At 35.7% G+C, this 27272-nt stretch overlaps 3 protein-coding genes and 1 non-coding gene across 4 annotated transcripts; 2 read left to right on the top strand and 2 right to left on the bottom strand.

Annotated features, from left to right (window-relative positions):
- The first annotated feature begins 4266 nt into the window (after window positions 1–4266).
- LOC130980430 (serine/threonine-protein phosphatase 7 long form homolog) lies at window positions 4267–5559 on the top strand. Its single transcript, XM_057904112.1, has 3 exons — window positions 4267–4679; window positions 4788–4973; window positions 5238–5559. The coding sequence occupies exons 1-3, from the start codon at window positions 4267–4269 to the stop codon at window positions 5557–5559; spliced, it is 921 nt and encodes a 306-aa protein (XP_057760095.1).
- A 9592-nt stretch (window positions 5560–15151) lies between these two features.
- On the top strand, window positions 15152–15259 carry LOC130984700 (small nucleolar RNA R71). The gene has a single exon (XR_009088615.1). It is a non-coding gene; the product is annotated as a small nucleolar RNA R71 (small nucleolar RNA).
- A 7667-nt stretch (window positions 15260–22926) lies between these two features.
- On the bottom strand, window positions 22927–24667 carry LOC130979278 (phenylcoumaran benzylic ether reductase Pyrc5-like). Its single transcript, XM_057902686.1, has 5 exons — window positions 24382–24667; window positions 24163–24297; window positions 23803–24040; window positions 23373–23576; window positions 22927–23297 (listed from the first exon to the last, which is right to left on the bottom strand). Exons 1-5 carry the CDS (start codon window positions 24601–24603, stop codon window positions 23131–23133), a joined length of 966 nt encoding a protein of 321 aa, XP_057758669.1. The 5' UTR covers window positions 24604–24667; the 3' UTR covers window positions 22927–23130.
- Window positions 24668–25130: 463 nt separating this feature from the next.
- LOC130981750 (phenylcoumaran benzylic ether reductase Pyrc5-like) lies at window positions 25131–27038 on the bottom strand. The gene is made up of 5 exons (XM_057905415.1): window positions 26741–27038; window positions 26487–26621; window positions 25906–26143; window positions 25608–25811; window positions 25131–25502 (listed from the first exon to the last, which is right to left on the bottom strand). Exons 1-5 carry the CDS (start codon window positions 26921–26923, stop codon window positions 25336–25338), a joined length of 927 nt encoding a protein of 308 aa, XP_057761398.1. The 5' UTR covers window positions 26924–27038; the 3' UTR covers window positions 25131–25335.
- Window positions 27039–27272: the final 234 nt, after the last annotated feature.

Here is a 27272-nt window from a genome sequence, read left to right as displayed (position 1 = left end):
GGGAGGAGAGGGTCGAGAGGAGGTGGCGGAGGGAGGAGCGGTGCTGAGACGAATCAGACGATTCGACGAGTTGCGAAGATGGCAGAGACGAGTTGAGCGGAGGAGGAGCGACAGGCACATGCGGCTTGAAGGAGACGCGGAACTGGAGCAGATTCGACGGCAAGCACTGGGTTGAACTGAACCGAGGCGGCGAGGCTATGGTCTTGGAGAGGAGAAGAGCTGAGGAGGAAGGGGTTGCTAACCCTAAATCCCTAATCGAGTTACAAACTAAGTGGCAGTGAGAACTGAACCTAATCACTAAAAAATTATATATATATGCACTCCGGGGTGGGTTTAGCCTGAACCCAACCCCGCCCTGCCCCGCTCATCAACCCGTCACGATTCAGACCCGCCCCGACCGGGTAGGGGCGGGGCGGGTATCCGCGGGTACGGGTACTGCTGCCATCCCTATATATATGTGCTATATATGTAAATTTGTGTGCTATATTGAACTAAAAATGTGTGCTATGCTTAAATATCTGTGTGCTCTAATAAATCAGAATTTGTTTAATAATTTCTGACAAATTAGTACGAGTTACCAGATTATTAGCGTCGATTACTTGTGTTGTTTTTATATACTCAATATTTATGTGCTATTGTATATATTTTTGGTTTTTTGTCTTGATTATGATTATTTATGATGATCGTAATTTTTTTTAATTGAGTTATTTGAAAAATTAGTGTTATTCTATGATTTTGATTTTTGTGTTATATATGTGTATTTGTGTGCTATGCTGAACAAAAATGTGTGCTACGCTTAAATATTTGTGTGATGTGATAAACCAGAATTTGTTTAATGATATGTGTCAAATTAGTGTGAGTTACTAAGTTATTAGTTTCGATTACTTGTGTGTTGTGAAAATGAAGGGGTGTGTTTTGTTTTACTTTTTTTATTTACACATGTAATGTGGTATGGTGTGACAGAACTCAATAAAAGAATATATAAATAATTTTGGTGTAGCAAAAATTTGTGTGTTGTCCTTCAAAAATTTGTGTTATAGTTCAAAAGTTTGTGTATTATGTACAAAAATTTGTGTGTTATATCAATAAGTTTGTGTTACATTTTAATTTTTGTATGCTATACTTTAAAATTTTGTGTGTTATACTTCGAAATTTGTGTGCTGCAAAAGTATAGAAAAGTTTGTACATGTAGTGCAAGCTCTTTAAATTGTGCGCTAGTGCAGCACTGGAGTGCGTGTCACGCGTTTCATTTTAAAAGTCTTTTCTATTATAGTTGGGCAACATGGTTGAACTTAATTGCTAAAAAAACTTGTACATGTAGCATCATTCATATTTTAATTATAAAATATAATTTTAGGTTGGGTTAATAGTCAAATTAGTACCTAAAAGATAAGACATTCTTCAAATTCATCCTTAAAAGATATTTTCAATCAAATTGGTCATTCAAAAATTGTAAATTAATCATATTTGTCGTCCAGTCACTCCGTTAACAATTTTTTTTCAAAAATTGATATTGTAAAACATTAATTGATAACATATATAATACATGAAATGTCTAATTGGATATTGACTAAATATGTGTATGAAAATTTATTTAGTCATTTTTTTCTAAATACAAAAATCTTATTCCTAATATGACCTAATGATTAAATTGATAGATTTTTGTAAACATAGTTGGTCAACGTCTAATTAAACGTGTTATGTGTCATGTATGCTATCAGTTAATATTTTATATCATCAATCGTTGACGAAAATTGTGAATGGAGTAACTGAATGATAGATATAATTAATTCGTAATCTTTGAAAGACCAATTTGATTGAAAAAATCTTTTAAAAATAAATTTAAAGAATATCTTATTTTTCAAAGATAAATTTGACTATTAACCCATTTTAGATTCTACCAAATCTATCCAAAATATTACTCAAATCTAACCCAAAACTAAAAATACAATAATATTTGTGAAACTTGATCAGATAGCATATTCTTAAATTAAATAAGAACCTTATGTTGGATATGAAGTTATGAAATAAGGAAAAAATTCAGTAACAAATATCATTAAATTTTTTCTTAGTTTTTTTTTAAGGAAAAAGCTCAACACAACAAGATGGAGCATATAAAATAATAAAGAATAATCCGACAACTCTAGTCATGACAACCCCTAGTTATCTTCGACATTGCCATCAACAACCATAGGGTTCACCACCACTCCACTCATCGGAGAGCAAGAAGGATCTACTAATAATATCCACCACACGTGAGCTTTGATTCCTGAAGATTTTTACATTCCGTTCTAGCCAAACTGTCCAGATAACAGTAAAGAAGCCAATCATCCACCTCCTCCTCTTGCATAGTGTTGCTTGAGTGTACCAGATTCAACTGTCATGTCCCAAGCCTTCCTGTTCTCTTGCATGTTATTCTCACGTTTATTTTTAGACTCTTCCGTGCCGGTATCATTGTCAAAGTGTTGCATCCCTCAGGTCCTTTGGCTCCCCCCTTACACCATCCTCCTTAGTTTATTTCTGAAATAATTGACTTGAATATAGAAGAGTGATCAATTGAAGTTAAAAAAGGGTAAATGATTATCCATGAAAAATAAGATAATCCAAAAATAAAATGCAATAAAATCTTTTGATTTTTTTTATAGATTTTGCAGAAGAAACATTCATAGTACTGTTAACTGATTTTTAAATAGAAGAAGTTTTAGTAGAAAAGAAACAGAGAGCTATGAAAATAATCAAATATTATTTCTTTTAGAGAGTACAGAAAAACGACTTGAGTTAACGTCGTTTATTACTTTTAACGCTTTTTAATTTGTATATGGAAGGCTGGCTGGTGTTGCACCCGGTTATGGGAAGGAGGGGGCTGCACATTGGTGTGGTGTCAGGACATGAGGAAATCGGACTGTGTGACATTCACTTCGCAACACGGATGGTCCGTTTTGTGGCTCTCTGGACGCGCGTCACACAAAGCTCACTCCCCAAACGGTGCCCTGAATACCAACATAGTGCATGCAGTAGGAACTCTCACCATCCGATAACTCACTTTCAGCATTCACTCTCAACCTCAAAACTTCATTCTTCTTCTTCATTCCTCTGCTGGTAGTGGGTGTGCATGGTGGGAAAAAAAGGAAAATGCCAAAGAAACATAAAATTAAAGATGTTAATCGCCCTGAGCTTCATATTAGACATTATCTCAATCATTCTGATTATGTAAGTTTGTTTAAAATTTTTTAATTTTTATAATTATAAATATTATTGTTAGAAATTTAGTTATTCTTGTTCTTGTTAGAATCTGAACTTAGAAATATACATAGAATAGTTAGGACTATTCTTCAATTTTTTTATTTTTTTTCTGAAATTTTTTTATTATTTCTTTTTAAAAATTATTGTTGTTAGGGTCTTAATTATTATTATTGTTGTTAGACATTGAATCTGGAAATGTAAATAGGATGATGTTATATTTATGTAAAACAAATGCAGTATATTTTTTTAATTTGTTTAATATTTTTTAATATATTTATTAGTGTTAGGAAGTGAATATTAATATTTAAAAAATAAATTATAAAATGTAAACCGGATTATTATTAATTTTTTTTATACAACATTTTTTTGAAATCTTTTTTAAATTTTTAGTTATAATTGTTAGAAAATTAAATATTATTGTGGTTGTTAGTAATTGAATGTAGAAGTAAAAACTGAATGGTTAGTATTAATTTTTAAAAATACGTTAGTTTATTTTTGTTAATTATAATTATCATTGTTAGGAAGTTAATTATTATTGTTATTAGAAAATAAACTTAGGAAGATAATCAGAATGATTACTAGTATGTTTTAAAATTTAGAAATATGTGTTTAATTTTACTTAAGTAATAGTTAATAGATAATTAATATTACAAATTATAATGTTATATATTAGAAAAATTGGGGATCTATAGCAAATAAATAAATAACCAGCATCTCTAATGTTGTAATATTCTTGAGAATTGATTAGGAATATATGTATTAGTTGATGTTATTAATAGTTAGTTTTGAAAAATTTTAAGGATTAATAATTCAATTTTAGAAGTTATAAATATTTGTTTTACTTTGATTTAGTCAAATAATTTATGACTGTTGTGTGGTTTCAAGTAATATGTGTTGTTGAGTTAGTTGTGCAAATTTTGTTAATGACTTGCTGTAGTTAAAAAATTCTTGCCTCTTAGCAATAAGTTAGTAATAGTTAATTAGTTGACTAATAATTTGTTATGTTTTTTATAGAAATTAAGAATGTTGACATGTGACCATCCAGTTCCTTCGGATCGGTACAACGATAGGGTGGAGGAGCATTTACGAGTTACTAGGTTTTATCATGCATCTCAAATTGGTGTAGTACAATGTCAGAAAGCACTGGTGAATGCTCTAATCGAACGGTGGCACCCAGATACATATACGTTTCACCTTCTCGTTGGTGAATGTGCCGTGACTCTTGAAGATGTGGCTCTAATTCTTGGTCTTCCGACGGATGGTCTTCCAGTCACAGGGATGACAATGAGTAGTTTCGAAGCCTTGGAGGCAGAATGTTTGGATCAATTTGGAGTTGCACCGCGTAAGGAGGAGTGTAGAGGATGCTGCATAAAACTGACGTGGCTGTGCGATCTAAAAGAAAATTTTCAGTTGACTGATGAAATAAGTATACAGAGGTATGTGAAGTGCCACGTTATGTTGCTAATCAGGACGATCTTGTTTGGGGATAAATTTGGGACAGGTGTGCACTGAAAGTTTCTACCCTTGCTTCGTGATTTCGGCAGTATAGGACAGTACAGCTGGGGATCAGCATGCTTAGCACACCTCTACAGGGCATTATGCAGGGCATCTCGTTTTAACTGTAAGAAAATCGATAGTCCACTAACACTTCTGCTCGGATGGGCTTGGATCCGACTGCCTTATCTATCCCCGCTTCCTAGGAAATCCCGCAGTTTTCCACTAGCAAACAGGTAATATTATGTTACAATGTATCCGTATCTTGATATTTAGAATTCAGTTGCACTAAATAAATATATCATATTAGGTGGCATAACTGGGAGCGTGGTGACCGACGATATAGATATCTGACGCTAAGTCACTTTAGGAAGGCCTTTGATGAACTTCAGGAAGGCCAGATTTATTTTCATTAAAGATGTATTAGTTTCGGATTTAGGGTTTAGGTAAATCTGATGAAGCATTGTGATTGTAACTGTTATGTGGGTTGTAATTATGAGTTTCATTTATTTTTTTCTGTTTGTGTGGGCTGCTTATGATGTGGATCGCGTGGATCCGAATATTATTCCTGCTGAAATCTACATGCAGTCGGTTGTTTGGAGCGCAACAGTGCCGTTGGTGTCATTCGAATGTATCGAGTGGCATGCTACCGATAGGATTAGGCGAAAGTTCGGTTTCGTTCAGGAAGTACCTCATCAGAAATGGAATCTGGACAAGGCGCATGGAGAAGTCTTGACTGGTCCTAAGAATCTTAACTGGACCACAGCACCGAGTCATTCATTTTGGGTGATGTATTGGACAACTAACCTGTATGTTTCCTGATGCAAGTTATGGTGTAATAAACTTATTTATGTATTAATGATGTGGACTATATTTAGAGTACTTTATATGTGTTGGACATTATGGCTTAATGACCTGGAATATGGTAACATTACTTTTTATATTCATAGTATTTATGTATTAATGAACTTATTTATGTATTAACGATCTGGACTATGTATTAATGTTTCAAAAATCTTAATATATTACTACGAATATCATATCAAATTAACTCATTTGGACAATTGATGTCATATTATATAATGCTACAGATGGAGAATAATACTAGATTGTCATAGTTTATAACGCTACATAGACCAGGTCATGTTAACTCAGTATGCGAATTCATGTCATATTATACAATGTTACATATATCATAATTTGTTAACTCAAATGGACAACTCATGCCATACTATATAATGCTACATATATAATATCATCTTAGAATGTGAACCTACTGAGTATCTCTGCCGGCATTTGCACCACCTAACTGACGGCATCTGTTACGGCTGTGTCCCTCAACTCCACATAGCCTACATCGCCTAGGCCGACATAACATTCGCGTGTCCATCTCATTCAAGAAGCGCTTCATTCTGGGGCGACCTTTTGTCACGCATCTCAGGAATGGATTCGGCATGAACCGAGATCCGTTGTAAGCAGGCCATGTAGTAGGATTATCTAGTGGCCTAAACCTTGCTCGGTACACTCGCCGAACTTGGTCTATCTTATACACATCATGCACATACACCTGCCAATCCAGTCGCTAGTTGGCACAACATGCGAACACATGTCGACAGGGGATCGAGTCCATTTGGAACTCACCACAGTCACATCAAAGGCCACGTAAGTCGACTGCAAACTCCAGTCTACTTGATATCTCACGCACCTCAAAGACCTCATTCTACCGGTCAAAGCAACTAACCTGTATGTTTCCTGATGCAAGTTGGTTTGCATGCAACTTCGAGGTCACGACATCAGAAAACACATGCCCAACATTAATCCGGGCTTTCGCCTCCACTCTTTTTCGGGTGAACAACTCGTTAAGCCTGTAGAATGTTGCTTTCACAAGGGCAGTAACGGGGAGATTGCGTGCACCCTTCAATACTGAATTGATGCATTCCACTAGATTCGTCGTCATATGACCCCATCGATATCCACCATCAAAAGCCAACGCGTGCTGTTCGCGGGTGATTTGGTTTAACCAGTTAGTGTAGGCCTCGCCCTATTCTTGTAAACGCTGGTAACGTACTTCATACTCCCGCACCGTCCTCGAATATCCTGCAGGATAAAAAGAAACAAACGAAAAAAAAAAGGTAAACACACTTATTGAAGGTAACTCTGTTAGTAAATTAATTAGATTTACTGAGCGTTACCTATATTGACGACCAGTTTCTGCAAGTACGGCGCCTTAAATTTTCTCAGAAAATTCGACTCTATATGCCTGATGCAAAACATATGAAAAGCTCTAGGAGGTGACCAAGCACCATTACTCCTTTCCACAGCTGCATTTATGGATTCGTGACGGTCGGATATCAGTCCCACACCATCCCGAGTGACAACATGCTGATGAAGGTTACTAAGGAAAAAGTGCCACGCATCAGAAGTCTCTCACTCCACAATAGCAAATGCAATTGGGACGATATTGTTGTTGCCATCTTGTGAAACTGCCACTAGTAGACAATCCTTGTACTTTCCGTACAAGTGAGTCCCATCCACCTGGACAACTGGCTTACAATGTCTGAATGCTCTAATACAGGGGTAATAACTCCAAAAGACCCGATGCAATACCCAAATATCAGTCACCAAGTCATCGCCTTGATATGCAGGCATAGTCTCAAAATGAACAACAGCTGATGGCTCCTTATGACACATAGCCTCAAACTATATAGGCAAGGCTTCGTATGATGCTTTTCAGCCTCCAAATATTTTTTCTACTGCCTTTTGCTTTGCCAACCATACTTTCCAATAACTAACGGTGTAGTTGAACTTCGATTGTACCTCTGCTATAATCGATTTTACCTTTAAGGTGGGGTCAGCCTCAACCAACGGCTTTATTGCTTCTGCAATTGTGGTCGAATCCAGCTTCAAATGATCCTGAGAAATTGTGGCTCTGGTACATGTGTGACTGCCATTATACCTCCTTATAACCCAACAATACTTCCGGCTGATCATGCTAACCCGGATAAGCCAATCACACCCTGATCCATACTGTGTACACTTCGCATAAAATATCAACGGCTCAGACTCATACACCCGGTAGTCTACGCTTCTTCGTATGGTATACTCTTTTATCGCCTTAATAACAGCTTCCCTCGAACTGAATTCCATCCCAACTGCAAATTTACCATCTGCGACAAAAAAAATTTCTGCCACAAGGACAGCCATACAAAAAATATTTAATACACAAATATTTAAACATCGAAAATAAAGGTAAATCAATTTTTAACTACATCAATTATGATATAAATCCAAATTATTTATATTTAACTAATTTACTTATTTACTAACAAATGAGTATTTATTTTCAAGTAATTTACTAACAGATATTAATTTATATTTAACTAATTTACTAGTTTACTATTTTACTAATAAATACTAATTTATATTAATCTAATTTACTAATTTACTAATAAATACTAATTTATATTTACTTAATTTGCTAAATTAACTCATAAATACTAACTGATATTTAACTAATTTACTAATTTATATATAAATTCTAATTTATATTCAACTAATTCAATAACTCCCTAAAAAATTTACTTTCTTAAACTTAAATACACAAACAGGTAAACAAAAATAAATACTAATCAAGTATATTTTCACACTTTACTTAGCTAGTTGGTCCAACTATCAAGATAAATTATTAAAAAATTTTAATCCATTTTATAAATACGGAGAATTACGTACCTGCACTGATATAATCCGGAAACTCCGGAACATGCATGGCTTCCAAATCCAAAATTCGCATGAATGATGGCTCCTCAAACGACACTTTGTTTGCCAGTGCATTTGCCACATCTGACACATCCGAAAGCCATAGGTCCGTCACCTTGATCTTCATCTCCATTTAGACCAACTACAATGCTTTCGAACTCTTCTTCACTGTCACTATTGTAATCTTCCCGTAGAATATTCTGGTCGGCCTCAAATTGCTCAAACTCAACATACAACTCGATGAACGCGAGTTGACTCCGATTTTCAATATACATTGAAAACATCTCTTGCATGCTCGCTTCGTCCGTTACATATTTGGTTTGAAACTGGACGAATCCACCAAACACTTGTATAGGATATTGGTCGGCGAAATTGTGAACTATACTTTTTCACAACTCTCATAATCCCTGGTAATGGCTCCAAAAACTTGGTGCGCTCAATACCATGGCATTACACAACTTCGCACAACTAACCAGCAAGTGCACTGGGTCGTCCAAGTAATAAAACCTTACGTGAGTAAGGGTCGATCCCACGGAGATTGTTAGTATTGAAGCAAGCTATGGTCATCTTGTAAATCTTAGTCAGGCAAACTCAAATGTATATGATGATGATGAACGAAAATAACATGAAGATAAAGATAGTGATACTTATGTATATCATTGGTGTAAGAGCTTCAGACAAGTGTATGAAGATGCCTTCCCTTCCGTCTCTCTGCTTTCCTACAGCCTTCATCCAATCCTTCTTACTCCTTTCCATGGCAAGCTCGTGTAGGGTCTCACTGTTGTCAGCAGCTACCTCCCATCCTCTCAGTGAAAGCGATTGCATATGCCCCTGTCACGGTCATAGCGGAATTCATCTGTCGGTTCTCAATCAGGCCGGAATAGAATCCAGTGATTCTTTTGCGTCTGTCACTAACGCCCCGCCCTCAGGGTTTGAAGCACGTCACAGTCATTCAATCATTGAATCCTACTCAGAATACCACAGACAAGGTTTAGACCTTCCGGATTCTCTTGAATGCCGCCATCAGTTCTTGCCTATACCACGAAGACTCTGATCTCACGGAATGGCTGGCTCGTTTGTCAGGCGAGCGCTCGGTTGTCAGGCGATCAACCATGCATCGTGCAATCAGGAATCCAAGAGATATTCACTAAAGCCTCGAATGCTTGTAGAACAAGAATGGTTGTCAGTCACCTTGTTCATAGGTTGAAGAACGAGTGATATCTTAGATAAAGAACAAGCGGAGTTGAATAGAAGAACAATAGTAATTGCATTAATACTCGAGGTACAGCAGAGCTTCACACCCTTAATCTATGGTGTGTAGAAACTCCACCGTTGAAAATACATAAGCATAAGGTCCAGGCATGGCCGAATGGCCAGCCTCCCAAAGATCTAAGATAGCATAAAAGTGAAGATAGCTACCAAAGTCTGTTAATACAATAGTAAAAGGTCCTATTAATAGTAAACTAGTAACCTAAGGTGTACAGAAATGAGTAAATGACATAAAAATCCACTTCCGGGCCCACTTGGTGTGTGCTTGGGCTGAGCAATCAAGGAAATTCGTGTAGAGACCTTTTCTGGAGTTAAACGCCAGCTCCCATGCCAGTTTGGGCGTTTAACTCCAACTTTTATTCCTGTTCCGGCGTTTAACGCTGGAATTCCTGAGGCCGGATTGCTTCGCGGGTTTGGGCCATCAAATCTTGGACAAAGTATGGACTATTATATATTGCTGGAAAGCCCTGGATGTCTACTTTCCAACGCCGTTGAGAGCGCGCCAATTGGGCTTCTGTAGCTCCAGAAAATCCACTTCGAGTGCAGGGAGGTCAGAATCCAACAGCATCTGCAGTCCTTTTTGGTCTCTGAATCAGATTTTTGCTCAGGTCCCTCAATTTCAGCCAGAAAATACCTGAAATCACAGAAAAACACACAAACTCATAGTAAAGTCCAGAAAAGTGAATTTTAAATAAAAACTACTAAAAATGTACTAAAATCTAACTAAAAGATATCAAAAACATACTAAAAACAATGCCAAAAAGTATACAAATTATCCGCTCATCACAACACCAAACTTAAATTGTTGCTTGTCCTCAAGCAACTGAAAATCAAATAAGATCAAAAGAAGAGAATATGCAATGAATTCCAAAAACATCTGTGAAGATCAGTATTAATTAGATGAGCGGGGCTTTTAACCTTCTGTCTCTGAACAGTTTTGGCATCTCAATCTATCCCTTGAAATTCAGAATGGTTGGCTTCTTTAGGAACTCAGAGTCCAGATAGTGTTAATGATTCTCCTAGTAAAGTATGATGATTCTTGAACATAGCTATTTATTGAGTCTTGGCTGTGGCCCAAAGCACTCTGTCTTCCAGTATTACCACCGGATACATACATGCCACAGACACATAATTGGGTGAACCTTTTCAGATTGTGACTCAGCTTTGCTAAAGTCCCCAATTAGAGGTGTCCACGGTTCTTAAGCACACTCTTATTTGCCTTGGATCACAACTTTATTTCTTTTCTTTTTCTTTCTTTCTTTCTTTTTTTTCGATTTTTTTTTTTTCGGTTTTTTTCTTTTTTTTTTTTTTTTTTGAATAGCTTTTTCTTGCTTCAAGAATCATTTTATTGATTTTTCAGATCCTCAGTAACATGTCTCCTTTTTCATCATTCTTTCAAGAGCCAACATTCATGAACCACAAATTCAAGATACATATGCACTGTTTACACATACATTCAGAGAACAAAAATATTGCCACCACATCAAAATAATTAAACTATTATAAAATTCAAAATTCATGCAATTCTTCCTTTTTCAATTAAGCACATTTTTATTCAAGAAAGGTGATGGATTCATAGGACATTCATAACTTTAAGGCATAGACACTAAGACACTAATGATCACAAGACACAAACATGGATAACATAAAGCATAAAATTCGAAAAACAGAAGAATAAATAACAAGGAAATCAAGGAATGGGTCCACCTCAGTGATGGCGGCTCTTCCTTGCTTTTGAAGGTCCTATGGAGTGCTTGAGCTCCTCAATGTCTCTTCCTTGCCTTTGTTGCTCCTCCCTCATGATTCTTTGATCTTCTCTAATTTCATGGAGGAGAATGGAGTGTTCTTGATGCTCCACCCTTAGTTGTCCCATGTTGGAACTTAATTCTCCTAGGGAGGTGTTTAGTTGCTCCCAATAGTTTTGTGGAGGAAAGTTCATCCCTTGAGGAATCTCAGGGATTTCTTGATGAGAGGGGTCTCTTGTGTATTCCATCCTTTTCTTGGTGATGGGCTTGTCCTCATCAATGGGGATATCTCCTTCTATGTCAACTCCAACTGAATAACAGAGGTGACAAATGAGGTGAGGAAAGGCTAATCTTGCCAAAGTGGAGGTCTTGTCCGCCACCTTATAGAGTTCTTGGGCTATAACCTCATGAACTTCTATTTCTTCTCCAATCATGATGCTATGGATCATGATGGCCCGGTCTATGGTAACTTCGGACCGGTTGCTAGTGGGAATGATTGAGCGTTGTATGAACTCTAACCATCCTCTAGCCACGGGTTTGAGGTCATGCCTTCTCAATTGGACCGGCTTTCCTCTTGAGTCTTGCCTCCATTGTGCGCCCTCTTCACATATGACTGTGAGGACTTGGTCCAACCTTTGATCAAAGTTGACCCTTCTAGTGTAAGGATGCTCATCTCCTTGCATCATAGGCAAGTTGAACGCCACCCTCACACTTTCTGGACTAAAATCCAAGTATTTCCCCCGAACCATAGTGAGATAATTCTTTGGATTCGGGTTCACACTTTGGTCATGGTTCTTGGTGATCCATGCATTGGCATAGAACTCTTGAACCATCAAGATTCCAACTTGTTGAATGGGGTTGGTGAGAACTTCCCAACCTCTTCTTTGGATCTCATGGCGGATCTCCGGATATTCACCCTTTTTGAGTAAAAAGGGGACTTCGGGGATCACCTTCTTCAAGGCCACAACTTCATAGAAGTGGTCTTGATGCACCCTTGAGAGGAATCTATCCATCTCCCATGACTCGGAGGTGGAAGATTTTGCCTTCCCTTTCCTCTTTTTAGAGGTTTCTCCGGCCTTGGATGCCATAATGGTTATGGAAAAACGAAAAAGCAACGCTTTTACCACACCAAACTTAAAATGTTTGCTCGTCCTCGAGCAAAAGAAGAAAGAAAGGAGTAGAAGAAGAAGAAATGAGGAAGAGGGGGATGGTAGTGTGTTCGGCCAAAGGGGGAAGAAGTGGTCTTTAGGTTGTGTGAAAATGAAGGGTTGAAGAAGGGTATTTATAGGAGAGAGGGGGGTAAAGGTTCGGCCATTTGAGGGTGGGTTTGGGAGGGGAAGTGGTTTGAATTTGAAGGGTGAGGTTGGTGGGGTTTTATGAAGGATGGATGTGAGTGGTGAAGAGAAAGATGGGATTTGATAGGTGAGGGGTTTTTGGGGAAGAGGTGTTGAGGTGATTGGTGAATGGGGGAAGAAGAGAGAGAGTGATGGTAGGGTCCTGTGGGGTCCACAGATCCTGTAGTGTCAAGGAAAAGTCATCCTTGCACCAAAAGTTGCTCAAAATCACGTTTTGAGGCATTTCTGGCGTTAAACGCCGGGCTGGTGCCCATTCCTGGCGTTTAACGCCAGGTTCTTGCCCTTTACTGGCGTTTAACGCCAGTCTGGTGCCCCTTTCTGGCGTTAAACGCCCAGAAGGGTGCCAGACTGGGCGTTAAACGCCCAACAGCAAGGCTTACTGGCGTTTGAACGCCAGCAGCTTCTTCCTCCAGGGTGTGCTGTTTTTCTTCCTGTTTTTCATTCTGTTTTTGCTTTTTTCATTATTTTTGTGACTTCTTATGATCATCAACCTACAAAAAAGATAAAATAACAAAAGAAAATAATTAATTATAAAACATTGGGTTGCCTCCCAACAAGCGCTTCTTTAATGTCATTAGCTTGACAGAGGACTCCCATGGAGCCTCAGAAACACTCAGAACCTTGTTGAAACCTCCCAACACCAAACTTAGAGTTTGAATGTGGGGTTTCAACACCAAACTTAGAGTTTGGTTGTGGCCTCCCAACACCAAACTTAGAGTTTGACTGTGGGGGCTCTGTTTGGCTCTGTTTTGAGAGAAGCTCTTCATGCTTCCTCTCCATGATGATAGAGGGATATCCTTGGGCCTTAAACTCCATGGATTCTTCATTCACTTGAATGATCAACTCTCCTCTATCAACATCAATCACAGCCTTTGCTGTGGCTAGGAATGGTCTGCCAAGGATGATGGATTCATCCATGCACTTCCCAGTCTCTAGGACTATGAAATCAGTAGGAATGTAATGGTTTTCAACCTTAACCAGAACATCCTCTACAAGTCCATGGGCTTGTTTTCTTGAGTTGTCTGCCATTTCTAGTGAGATTCTTGCAGCTTGCACCTCAAGGATCCCTAATTTCTCCATTACAGAGAGGGGCATGAGGTTTACACTTGACCCTAAGTCACACAAAGCCTTCTTGAAGGTCATGGTGCCTATGGTGCAAGGTATAGAAAACTTCCCAGGATCCTGCCTCTTTTGAGGCAGTTTATGCCTAGACAAGTCATCCAGTTCTTTGGTGAGCAAGGGAGGTTCATCTTCCCAAGTCTCATTTCCAAATAACTTGTCATTTAACTTCATGATTGCTCCAAGGTATTTAGCAACTTGCTCTTCAGTGACATACTCATCCTCTTCAGAGGAAGAATACTCATCAGAGCTCATGAAAGGCAGTAGCAAGTCCAAGGGAATCTCTATGGTCTCAGTCTGAGCCTCAGATTCCCAAGGTTCCTCATTGGGGAACTCATTAGAGGCCAGTGGACGTCCAGTGAGGCCTTCCTCAGTGGCGTTCACTGCCTCTTCTTCCTCCCAGAATTCGGCCATGTTTATGGCTTTGCACTCTCCTTTTGGATTTTCTTCAGTGTTACTTGGGAGAGTGCTTGGAGGAAGTTCAGTAATTTTCTTGCTCAGCTGACCCACTTGTCCTTCCAAATTCCTAATGGAAGATCTAGTTTCAGTCATGAAACTTTGAGTGGTTTTGATCAGATCAGAGACCATGGTTGCTAAGTCAGAATTATTCTGCTTAGAGCTCTCTGTCTGTTGCTGAGAAGATGATGGAAAAGGCTTGCCATTGTTAAACCTGTTTCTTCCACCATTGTTATTGAAACCTTGTTGAGGTCTCTCGTGATTCTTCCATGAAAGATTTGGGTGATTTCTCCATGAAGAATTATAGGTGTTACCATAGGGTTCTCCTAGGTAATTTACCTCTTCCATGGAAGGGTTCTCAGGATCATAAGCTTCTTCCTCAGATGAAGCTTCCTTAGTACTGTTTGGTGCATTTTGCATTCCAGACAGACTTTGAGAAATCAAATTGACTTGTTGAGTCAATATTTTATTCTGGGCCAAAATGGCATTCAGAGTGTCAATATCAAGAACTCCTTTCTTCTGACTAGTCCCATTGTTCACAGGATTTCTTTCAGAAGTGTACATGAATTGGTTATTTGCAACCATTTCAATCAGTTCTTGAGCTTCAGTAGGCGTCTTCTTCAGATGAAGAGATCCTCCTGCAGAGCTATCCAAGGACATCTTAGATAGTTCAGAGAGACCATCATAGAAAATACCTATGATGCTCCATTCAGAAAGCATGTCAGAAGGACATTTTCTGATTAATTGTTTGTATCTTTCCCAAGCTTCATAGAGGGATTCTCCATCCTTTTGTCTAAAGGTTTGGACTTCCACTCTAAGCTTACTCCATCTTTGTGGTGGAAAGAATTTTGCCAAGAAGGCATTGACTAGCTTTTCCCATGAGTCCAGGCTTTCTTTAGGTTGAGAGTCCAACCATATTCTAGCTCTGTCTCTTACAGCAAAAGGGAATAGCATCAGTCTATAGACTTCAGGGTCAACCCCATTAGTCTTGACTGTGTCACAGATTTGCAAGAATTCAGCTAAAAACTGATGAGGATCTTCCATTGGAAGTCCATGGAACTTGCAATTCTGTTGCATTAGAGAAACTAATTGAGGCTTAAGCTCAAAGTTGTTTGCTCCAATGGCAGGGATAGAGATGCTTCTCCCATAAAAATCAGGAGTAGGTGCAGTAAAGTCACCCAGCACCTTCCTTGCATTGTTTGCATTGTTGTTGTTTTCTGCTGCCATGTTTTCTTCCTTGAAGAATTCGGTCAGGTCCTCTAAAGAGAGTTGTGCTTTGGCTTCTCTTAGCTTTCTCTTCAAAGTCCTTTCAGGTTCAGGATCAGCTTCAACAAGAATGCCTTTGTCCTTGCTCCTGCTCATATGAAAGAGAAGGGAACAAGAAAATGTGGAATCCTCTATGTCACAGTATAGAGATTCCTTTAAGCGTCAGAGGAAAAGAGAAATAGAAAGAAGAAGGAGAAGATAAATTCGAACTTTAGTTAGATAAGGTTCGAATTGTGCATTGAGAAGGAGTGGCACTCCATAAATAGAAGGATGTGGGAAGGAGGGAAGTTTATTTTCGAAAATCAAGTGAAAAATTTTGAAATTATTTTGAAAAACATTAATTAATTTTCGAAAATAAAAGTGGAAAAGAAATTAAGTGATTTTTGAAAAAGAATTTGAAATTAGAAATTAAGAAGATTTGATTGAAAGTTATTTTGAAAAAGATGTGGTTAAGAAGATATGTCAAAAAAAATGTGATTGAGAAGATATGATTTGAAAACTATTTGAAAAGATATGATTTTAAAAACAATTTGAAAAGATATGATTTTAAAAATTGATGACTTGCCTAACAAGAAAAGATATGATTCAAACATTAAAAACCTTTCTCAACAGAAAAGGTAACAAATTTGAGATGTTCAATCAAATCATTAATTGTTAGTAAGTATCTTTTAAAAAGGAAAGAAATTGATTTTGAAAACATTTGATTGAAAAGATTTGATTTGAAAAAGATTTGATTTTGAAAAATTTGAAAAAAATTGATTTGAAAACAAAATCTTCTCCCTAGCACCATCCTGGCGTTAAACGCCCAGAATGGTATACATTCTGGCGTTTAACGCCCAAAATGCTACTTCTTTGGGCGTTAAACGCCCAACCAGGTACCCTGGCTGGCGTTTAAATGCCAGTCTGCCTTCTTCACTGGGCATTTTTGAATGCTCAGCTTTTTCTGTATAATTCCTCTGCAGTATGTTCTGAATCTTCAATTCTTTGTATCATTGACTTGAAAAGACACAAATTAAAAATATTTTTGGATTTTTAATAATCAAAATGCAAAAGGAATCAATTACAATGCATGCAAGACACCAAACTTAGCAGTTTGTATACTACTGACACTAACAATATGAGAATGCATATGAGACACACAAAATGCTTCAAGTCAATAGAATTCAAAGATTAGAACACAAAAATCATCAAGAATTACTTGAGGATCCTTAAGACACATGCATGAATGCATGCAGTTGACACCAAACTTAAGATGAGACACTAGACTTAAACAAGAAACATCAAATATTTTTTGTTTTTATGATTTTGTAAAATTTTTTTGTGTTTTTCGAAAATTAAGTGGAAAAAGGTATCAAAATTCTTAATGAGAATTCCAGGAATCAGTGCAATGCTAGTCTAAGACTCCGGTCCAGGAATTAGACATGGCTTCACAGCCAGCCAAGCTTTCAAGGAAAGCTTCGGTCCAAAACACTAGACATGACCAAAGGTCAGCCAAATCTTAGCAGATCACTGCTCCAAGAGCAAAATTGATGAGAATCAACACGCTCTTGTGGTGATAAGTTGAAACCTCGGTCCAATCAGATTAGACATGGCTTCTCAGCCAGCCAGATTTCAACAAATCATCATGAAACTCTAGAATTCACCTTCAAGAATTTCGAAAAAAAATACCTAATCTAAGCAACAAGATGAACCGTCAGTTGTCCAAACTAGAACAATCCCCGGCAATAACACCAAAAATTTGATGTTGTTGCCGGATCTTGGCTCTGATGTTACCAAAAGCTTGCTCAAAACATGAACAATCCCCGGCAACGGCGCCAAAAACTTGGTCGGCGAAATTGTGAACTATACTTTTTCACAACTCTCATAATCCCTGGTAATGGCTCCAAAAACTTGGTGCGCTCAATACCATGGCATTACACAACTTCGCACAACTAACCAGCAAGTGCACTGGGTCGTCCAAGTAATAAAACCTTACGTGAGTAAGGGTCGATCCCACGGAGATTGTTAGTATTGAAGCAAGCTATGGTCATCTTGTAAATCTTAGTCAGGCAAACTCAAATGTATATGATGATGATGAACGAAAATAACATGAAGATAAAGATAGTGATACTTATGTATATCATTGGTGTAAGAGCTTCAGACAAGTGTATGAAGATGCCTTCCCTTCCGTCTCTCTGCTTTCCTACAGCCTTCATCCAATCCTTCTTACTCCTTTCCATGGCAAGCTCGTGTAGGGTCTCACTGTTGTCAGCAGCTACCTCCCATCCTCTCAGTGAAAGCGATTGCATATGCCCCTGTCACGGTCATAGCGGAATTCATCTGTCGGTTCTCAATCAGGCCGGAATAGAATCCAGTGATTCTTTTGCGTCTGTCACTAACGCCCCGCCCTCAGGGTTTGAAGCACGTCACAGTCATTCAATCATTGAATCCTACTCAGAATACCATAGACAAGGTTTAGACCTTCCGGATTCTCTTGAATGCCGCCATCAGTTCTTGCCTATACCACGAAGACTCTGATCTCACGGAATGGCTGGCTCGTTTGTCAGGCGAGCGCTCGGTTGTCAGGCGATCAACCATGCATCGTGCAATCAGGAATCCAAGAGATATTCACTAAAGCCTCGAATGCTTGTAGAACAAGAATGGTTGTCAGTCACCTTGTTCATAGGTTGAAGAACGAGTGATATCTTAGATAAAGAACAAGCGGAGTTGAATAGAAGAACAATAGTAATTGCATTAATACTCGAGGTACAGCAGAGCTTCACACCCTTAATCTATGGTGTGTAGAAACTCCACCGTTGAAAATACATAAGCATAAGGTCCAGGCATGGCCGAATGGCCAGCCTCCCAAAGATCTAAGATAGCATAAAAGTGAAGATAGCTACCAAAGTCTGTTAATACAATAGTAAAAGGTCCTATTAATAGTAAACTAGTAACCTAAGGTGTACAGAAATGAGTAAATGACATAAAAATCCACTTCCGGGCCCACTTGGTGTGTGCTTGGGCTGAGCAATCAAGGAAATTCGTGTAGAGACCTTTTCTGGAGTTAAACGCCAGCTCCCATGCCAGTTTGGGCGTTTAACTCCAACTTTTATTCCTGTTCCGGCGTTTAACGCTGGAATTCCTGAGGCCGGATTGCTTCGCGGGTTTGGGCCATCAAATCTTGGACAAAGTATGGACTATTATATATTGCTGGAAAGCCCTGGATGTCTACTTTCCAACGCCGTTGAGAGCGCGCCAATTGGGCTTCTGTAGCTCCAGAAAATCCACTTCGAGTGCAGGGAGGTCAGAATCCAACAGCATCTGCAGTCCTTTTTGGTCTCTGAATCAGATTTTTGCTCAGGTCCCTCAATTTCAGCCAGAAAATACCTGAAATCATAGAAAAACACACAAACTCATAGTAAAGTCCAGAAAAGTGAATTTTAAATAAAAACTACTAAAAATGTACTAAAATCTAACTAAAAGATATCAAAAACATACTAAAAACAATGCCAAAAAGTATACAAATTATCCGCTCATCAGATATCTATATAGAATACAAGCTATTCTTCTTGCCCTCTCAGAATGAATTTTTTCACAGATCACACCTTTGAACTCTTCACATGAGATTGTGAAAGGAATCACAACATCTAACAAATTTTCACAAACAAATGTTACTCCTTCAGATGTTTGTAACAAAATCTGACCAAAATAATACATCTTCAATAAAACTCTGTCACTCATTACTCTCAATCACATAAACAAGATCAAAAACTTGAGAACTAGATTTTTAGCTATCATGCCAAGTAAGGAAGAAACAGAGAAACAAAAAACCAGAAGAAAGAACCGTTGAAGAAGGAGAAGAAGATGCGAGTAGGTCATCACCAGCATTCAGACACTTTTATTTAAAGTCACCAACAACTCGGACCCTGCGATTAGGTTTACTTCATTCAAAAAAATCATAAAATAATAAAATCGCACCATCCGATTTCATAAACCGAATTCATAAAAAAATCACACACTACTAGCAACTCGCAGGATCCGATTACCACCTTCAGAAAATCTAAAATTCCATTCTCTCCAAATCGGACCTACCGATTTGTTGAGCCAAATCTGAAACTCAAACAAGTCGCACGGTCCAAGTTCATGGACTTGACACTAACAATAAAGCTGCCCCACAGAATGGTATGAAACCCATGACTCCATATCCGGGGAAGATACGTACAAGTCTTCCATATCAAAAAAATTGAGCCTTACTTTTAACCTTTCGAAAATTATTATTTTTAATGTTGCACCATATTTTGGCTAATATTTTAATTACAGATATCTAGGATATATTATGCCTAACTATAAAAAAAAAAAGTATTTTTTTTTAAGATATAGAGATGAATTTTTTTTAAATTAAAATTCACAAATTAAAGGTTCATATTTATTTAGGATGTAAAATTTATGGTTCAATTTGTAGTCAAGAAGAAAAAAAAGCTTTAAATTTGTAGGTGAAATAATTTTTTTTTCATGTAAAACAAGTAAGACCTTTTGATTTATATGTTTAAAAAATTTTTAATATTAAAATACAAATTTAATTTTCAAATTTATAAATTAAAAAAATCCTAAATATAACTCTCAGATTTGTGGTATTTATAAAAAAATATACAAAATTTTTACATTATTAAAAAATACCACCTAAATTACAACACAAAAAATAAAAAATACCAATATTTTCTTTATCCACTTGTCAATATCAGAGTTTACCACATTTTTTTGACAAGTTTTCGGCAGCAATATATTAGGCACCAAAAACGACACCAAAAGTCATAGCAATATTTAAGCCTCTTGACGTCTATTATGTTGTATTAAAAGAAAGGTATTTGTTATATATGATACTTAAAAATTATTGTCTAATTATTAAAAAAAGTTAAATAATTAATTTTAAATTTAAAAATATAAAAATTAAAAAATTATATATTTAAAAGTTATTATACAAAATAAATTAGACATCAAACAGAAGATATTATAAACTTGGCCTAAAAAAATATAGATTTACTTAGTTAAAAATAGAATAGTTTAAATTAGTTAAGTTTTTACGAGAATTAGATTGAGTAGTGTTTGCTACCCTTAGGTTACGTTTGTTTTTTAGAATAGAATAAGATAAGACACTAAAAACAAGAAGAATAAAGATACAAAATTTTGTGTTTTTTATCCTGTTTAGTGATAAATTAAAATAAATTATAAAAATTTAATTTATTTTTATTTTTTTATTAAAAAATTTGAGACGAAAAATATAATAATAAAAAATATAATTATAAAAAAATTAACAAAGAATAATGAAAGAAAAAATAAAAAATAAATTATGTTCATTGTTAGTATTTTCATATTCTTTTTATCGGTATGGACATAAAATATACTAATTTAGTGTTACTGAACACATTATTTATATATATGTTTCTTCTATTAAACATAATTTTATATCTCTATATTTTTATCTCAGTGTCATATCTCTATAAACAAATATAATATGTTCTTACTCAATTACATTGATTACGTTAGGTCAAAATTAGGATTATTCTACAAACTCTTATAAAATAGAGTAAAACTTTTGATTTGCACTCTCTTATTAGTAAGAATGTTATTAATTATATATTTTTATTTATTATTTATAATATTTTAGTTCGTAGCATTATTCTTCTTATCAATAATATTATGTCAACAATTCTAAAAACATAATAATAAATGATAATCAGATAATTATCTTTAAGTAAAATAAAATTTATAATTTTAACTTCTTTAATCAATTAAATTTATTATTTATCATTATAGGTAAAATATATTTTTATTCTTAAAATTTGTCAAAAATTTTTAAAATATTTTTAAATTTTATTTTGTTTTAATTTTGTTCAAAATATTTTGGATTTGCATCAAACATATCTCCAACAGTTAAATTTTCAAAAACTTAAGACCAATCTAACAAAAATGTATGAAAATTATGCTTGAGTTGTTTGTGTTGAGAGTTGTTCTTATGAAATTATTGTTGAATTAGTGTTAAATTTTTTGAAAAATTAGCCACTAAGAGTATTTTTTATGCAAATTAAAAATTTTTGAGATAAAATTAAAATAAAATAAAACTTAATATTTTTAAAATTTTTGTCAAACTTTAAAAACAAAAAATATATTTCACTCTATTATTATTTAGTTGAAACATCAAGTATTAATTAAATATAATAAATATTTATATTAAAAATATCATAATAACTATTAAAAAAATTTAGTTATAAATATTTAAATTTTATATTATTTGATCTATTTATGTATTTTTAAAAAAATAATATAACTTAAACTCATTATATATGAAATTGATATCAAGAGAGATTCTATCTTTGGTATGAGATACAAAATTCTTGTCAGTATTATTAGTACAATATAGTCTATTTAAATTTGTGCCTGGTTTATTTTGCTTTGCCGTCTAATAAGTACATTTCTTTCAACATTTACTCTCTCGCTCACTGGTACACATTTAATTAATTTGGTTTTTCTAGAAAACTAACTTTTTTAAACCAATAATCAAGTAATCAACTAATATAATAGTAGATGCGTAAAAAGATTAAGAAAATGGAAAAAATACGTAAGAAAAATTGATTTCAATCTCTTTATTATTATTATTATTATTATTATTATTATTATTATTATTATTATTATTATTTACATTAAAAATATAATATTTGGCTGAATATGGCTTGTTACTTTTAAAAACCTGATAAAAAATATAACAAAAAATATTATGTATACACAAAAAATCATTGCTACATTAGTAGTTAATATGTATTCGTGTATAAATATGTATATAAATATGTGTTGTTTAATTTATTTTTAATATATATTTTATATTTAAATATATATTTTAAAATAGTAATTGATTTGGTGTGTACACGTAAGTACGTAAGTATAATTCATAACCTTGTTGTGGATAGTACTTCAAAATTAATCTCAAAATATTACATTTTATTTAAGATCATGCATCCGTTACTTCCATCAAACTTAATCTATCTAGCTCATCGTATCTACTCATCAAATAATTGATACGTGCATTGATGCCCGCTCACACCAAAATTGACTAACCCATGGTGCATATGTGTGAGTTTCTGCAGAATAATAAACAAAACATTTCGCTGCTCTCTTGTCAAAGTTGGTTTGCTTACTATTCTATTCTGTATATGTAAAGGTTCTATGTGGCCAATTGGAAAAAGCTAATATATAGTAATACTTTAAATAATAAGTGTATAATTCAAAAGAAATACATTATATTATTGGTAGTCAATCATCCAACAAAATAAAGTGTTAACTAGTAACTGTGCATCTGATTAACTCAGTCTTAAGATTTATAATTGCATGCAGGAGCAGGAACTAGTCCATCTGATATGCTTATTGTTATTGTTATTAATTAGAGATTTAGATTTTCAGAGAAATTGATTCATATATTCGTCGACCGTTGTGTACTTCACTTCTGGATAAAGTTCAGAAGCCTCAACCCCGAACGAAGGCGCTATGTCAAAGTTTACACAATCTCCTTTTACTATTAGTGAGTGGCATACCGCCAACATCATGTTCCTAGGGAAAGAACTCTCTGCACACCATAAATAATTCTTATTATAAGTTGATTTGATTTTGTGAATAAATTAATTTTCTGTTAATTACCCACCTTGGATGCTCTTAAGGATTTGATCTTCTGGAACGTAAATTTTGTGAAGGGTCTTGTTAATCTTGTTCTCCCACAAGGATACAAGCTCGTTGAAACTCAAAACATTGGCAGGGGGCCTTAGGTAGAGAGATTTGTTCAAGGTTCTTGGGTCATCTATTGTTTTGATTGTGTAAGCTGCAATGTCTTTCTCCTCCACATAAATTGCTGAAACAACAATTTCAACTTTACTTAATATAATTCAGCATACAAAACTACAGATATTATAAATCAATCGAGATAATAGTCAATTTGGTCTCTAAACTTATACGTGAGCCTCAATTTATTATTTGAAGTCTCAATTGCTTCTATTTAATCCTCCAACTTTACTGGACGCCGTGTAAAGTTTAAGGACCAAATTGAGTATTATCTCTAAATCAATCAGAGTCATTACCTTTGACATTTCCATCTCCTAGAATGACTATACTATCCTTTGGAGGAGCCGTGGCATTTTCCTGTGACATTGTTGCTAAGTAGTATCTAGCAAAGCCATTAGAAATGACATAAGTATAAGGAATTCCTTCGGCTTCGATGGTCCTTCGAATTTTCGCTTTTTTCTCAAAGAAGCTCGCCGCCGGCCCAACCGCTTCATTCCGGTCCGCATCCACCCCAAATTCTGATGGGAGAAACTTCTGATAATACAAAAAACACATTATGTTTGTGTTTTCTCTGTTTCAAAGTATAACCCCACTTTCTATTTTCCTTTTGCTACATAACAAAAATACATATATTTGGACATAATGCATGTATGCACCTTAATGTTGCCAGCTTCTTTTATTGCCTTTATGATGTTCAGTTGATCATCTACTTGTGATGGACCTACAGTGCAGATGACAACATCAACTTGCTTGATTGCCTTAACAAGGCTTGCATGATCACTTAGATCACCCTACACAATAAATCACATATTAACAGACTGTAATTTGAAGTAGTTATACAAATGAGTACTGATATGTGATTGGAGGATACAAACATAAACAAGAGTGACTCCATAGCTCTTGAAGCTCTCAATGAGATTAGACTTTTGAGGGTGAGAAACAGTGCTCTCCCTAACCAAAGCAAACGTGGGGTGTCCTGCTTTTGAACTTGCCTCCACTATGTATTTTCCAAGGTGCCCTGTGCCTCCAATCACTAGGACTTTGCTCTTTCCTGCCATGGTAACAGAAACTACAACGCACAAGTAAAAAACAAGCATAAGAAAGAGAGCTAATACATGTTAATCACTTAGTTGTAGACTCGGTGCTGGTCTAATATATAGAAAACCCCATGTTTAGCAATTGGATGCCAATGGTCAATGAATCTTACGTTGGTTTAATTGTGATATGCGAACTACAAACATTATTATTGTTCATATGAAACGTTTTGTTGTCATTCATGACATTTGATTCATTGTCTTGTAGTTCTTTATAAATTGAAGAATTGCATATTTAATTTCCCTCTTTTTAATAAGCAGTGTTTGACGACGTAAGAGATGATCTGTAAGAATATAAACATACTAAATTGAATCGCATAACCTGATTTATTTAGATTATCTACTTTGTATTTAAAAATAACTGTGAAATACATTTTCTGGTTAGCATTTCACTTGTTGGATAGTTTAAAAAAGAATAACATTTTAATAACAAGTTTTAGTAGCAGTGGCATATTGGTAAAACAGTCAAGAATAGAAAATGTACAAAAATAATATGAACAGCCATAGAAACAAAGTGATACACGCTATAGTTTTGATATGAATACGATGTTTATATTATTAAGATTTCTGAACAATAATAGTACACAACAACGCAAACAAGTTACTAACAGAAACACAACGAAATAAAGACTAGGAGAAACAAATATACAATAACACAGAGTAGAGACTCTGGTGAGTGAGTGTGATAAGTGTTATTGACTTATTGGCTCTGGCCAGAGTTTACAAATTTAAATTTCAAACAAACTGATTCAGATATTCGTCGACCGTGGTGTATTTCACCTCTGGATAAAGTTGAGAAGCCTCCACCCCAAATGAAGCTTCAATCTCAAAGTTTGCTGAATCTCCCTTTACTAGAGTTGAGTGGCCTAATGCCAGCATCAAGTTCCCGGGAAAAGGAGTCTCTGCACACAACAACAATAATAATATTAAAGGCTATATATTCACACTATAAAATAAATCAAATATCTGTGACAAATTATTGTTAGGCTTTATTACTCAGTACTCACCCTGAACGCTCTTCAGAATTTGATCCTCTGAAAGGTAAATTCTCTCAAGGGTCTTGTTAATCTTCTTCTCCCACAAGGAAACGAGCTCATTGAAAGTTAAAGTATTGGCAGGGGGCCTGAGGTACAGAATTTTGTTCAAAGTTCTTGGATCATCCACTGATTTGATTGTGTAAGTAGCAACATCTTCCTCCTTCACAGTAATTGCTGAAACAAAACAAACCAAAACAAAACTATTTCAGTTGCTTGTCGATTAATATTGTTTGTAAAATATGTGAAATGATATTGTGACACATCATACATTTGACATTGCCATCTCCTAGAATGACAACTTTGTCCCTGGGAGGAGCTGTGACATTTTGCTGGAACAGTGTTGGCAAGAAGTATCCAGCAAAACCATTAGAGCTGACATAAGTGTAAGGAATCCCTTCGGCTTCCACCGCCCTCCGAATTTTCGCTTTTACACCAAAGAAGCCCACCACTGGCTCAACGGCATGGTGACGATCCACATCTAGCCCAAATTCTGAAGGCAGGAACCTCTGGTAACATTTAAAATCAGTATCATTTCTTGATTTTATTTTTAAATTTTAATCAATATACTTGGACGAATAAATAACCATTTGTATCATAAAAGATAAAAATACTGAAATATGTATCATACTAGATCGAAACTAAACTTGTACCCACGCAAGATTTCTTCTGTGTGACAAAAGTAGCCTACGTGGCACTCCAACCCTCCAAAGACAGGGTACTTTTGTCACACCGAGGACATTTTGCGTGGGTACAAGTTTAGTTTCGATTTAATGTGGGTACATATGTCAGCGTTTTCATCTTTCATGATACAAATAGTCATTTATTCATACTTTGACATAGTTTCTATACCTTGATGTTCCCGGCTTCTTTTATCGCCTTGATGATGTTGAATTGATCAGCTATTTGTGGTCCTCCTACAGTGGAGATCACAACATCAACTTGCTTGATCGCCTTAACAAGGCTTTTATGATCACTTAAATCGCCCTACAGTATGCAATTATTAAGTGCCAATTAGTTTGGAGTTTGGACAATGAAGTAGTAGTAGCTTCACAAATAAATAAAAGAAGAAATGAGATGGCTGGTGATTGAAGGATGATACAAACATAAACAAGAGTGACTCCATGGCTCTTGAAGCTCTCAATGAGCTTTGACTTTTCAGGGTGAGAAACACTGCTCTCCCTCACCAAAGCAAAAGTAGGGTGACCTTCTTTTGCACTTGCCACAACTATGTGCTTTCCAATGTACCCTGTGCCTCCAATCACTAGGATTTTGCTCTTAGTTGCCATGATACAAAAACTACAAATCTCAAACCAAAATAGGCGCTCAGTTAGTTTGATTATGCTTTTGTGCAGAGCAAAGAGATGCAATATATGGTTTTTGTAGTGACTGGTGCGGCATTATCATCTAGAGAAGCTCAAGTATGAATGTATGAAACAGAACTCAAAAGTCAATGGTCAACGAATCTTACGCTTTGCTTTCATTATCACATACCAACAACAATCTTATTTTTATGATTGTGATTCCATCACATTTAATTAATCCGTTGATCTTTATTATTTTTTGTCTTGTATTTTCTTCATTTAATAAAAAAAATCAAAGAATTACATTACATCACATAGGAGTGTTTTTCAGTTT

Source organism: Arachis stenosperma, chromosome 5 (genome assembly GCF_014773155.1).
Source record: "Arachis stenosperma cultivar V10309 chromosome 5, arast.V10309.gnm1.PFL2, whole genome shotgun sequence".
NCBI lineage: Eukaryota > Viridiplantae > Streptophyta > Magnoliopsida > Fabales > Fabaceae > Arachis > Arachis stenosperma.
This window is presented reverse-complemented; position numbering and strand designations above follow the sequence as displayed.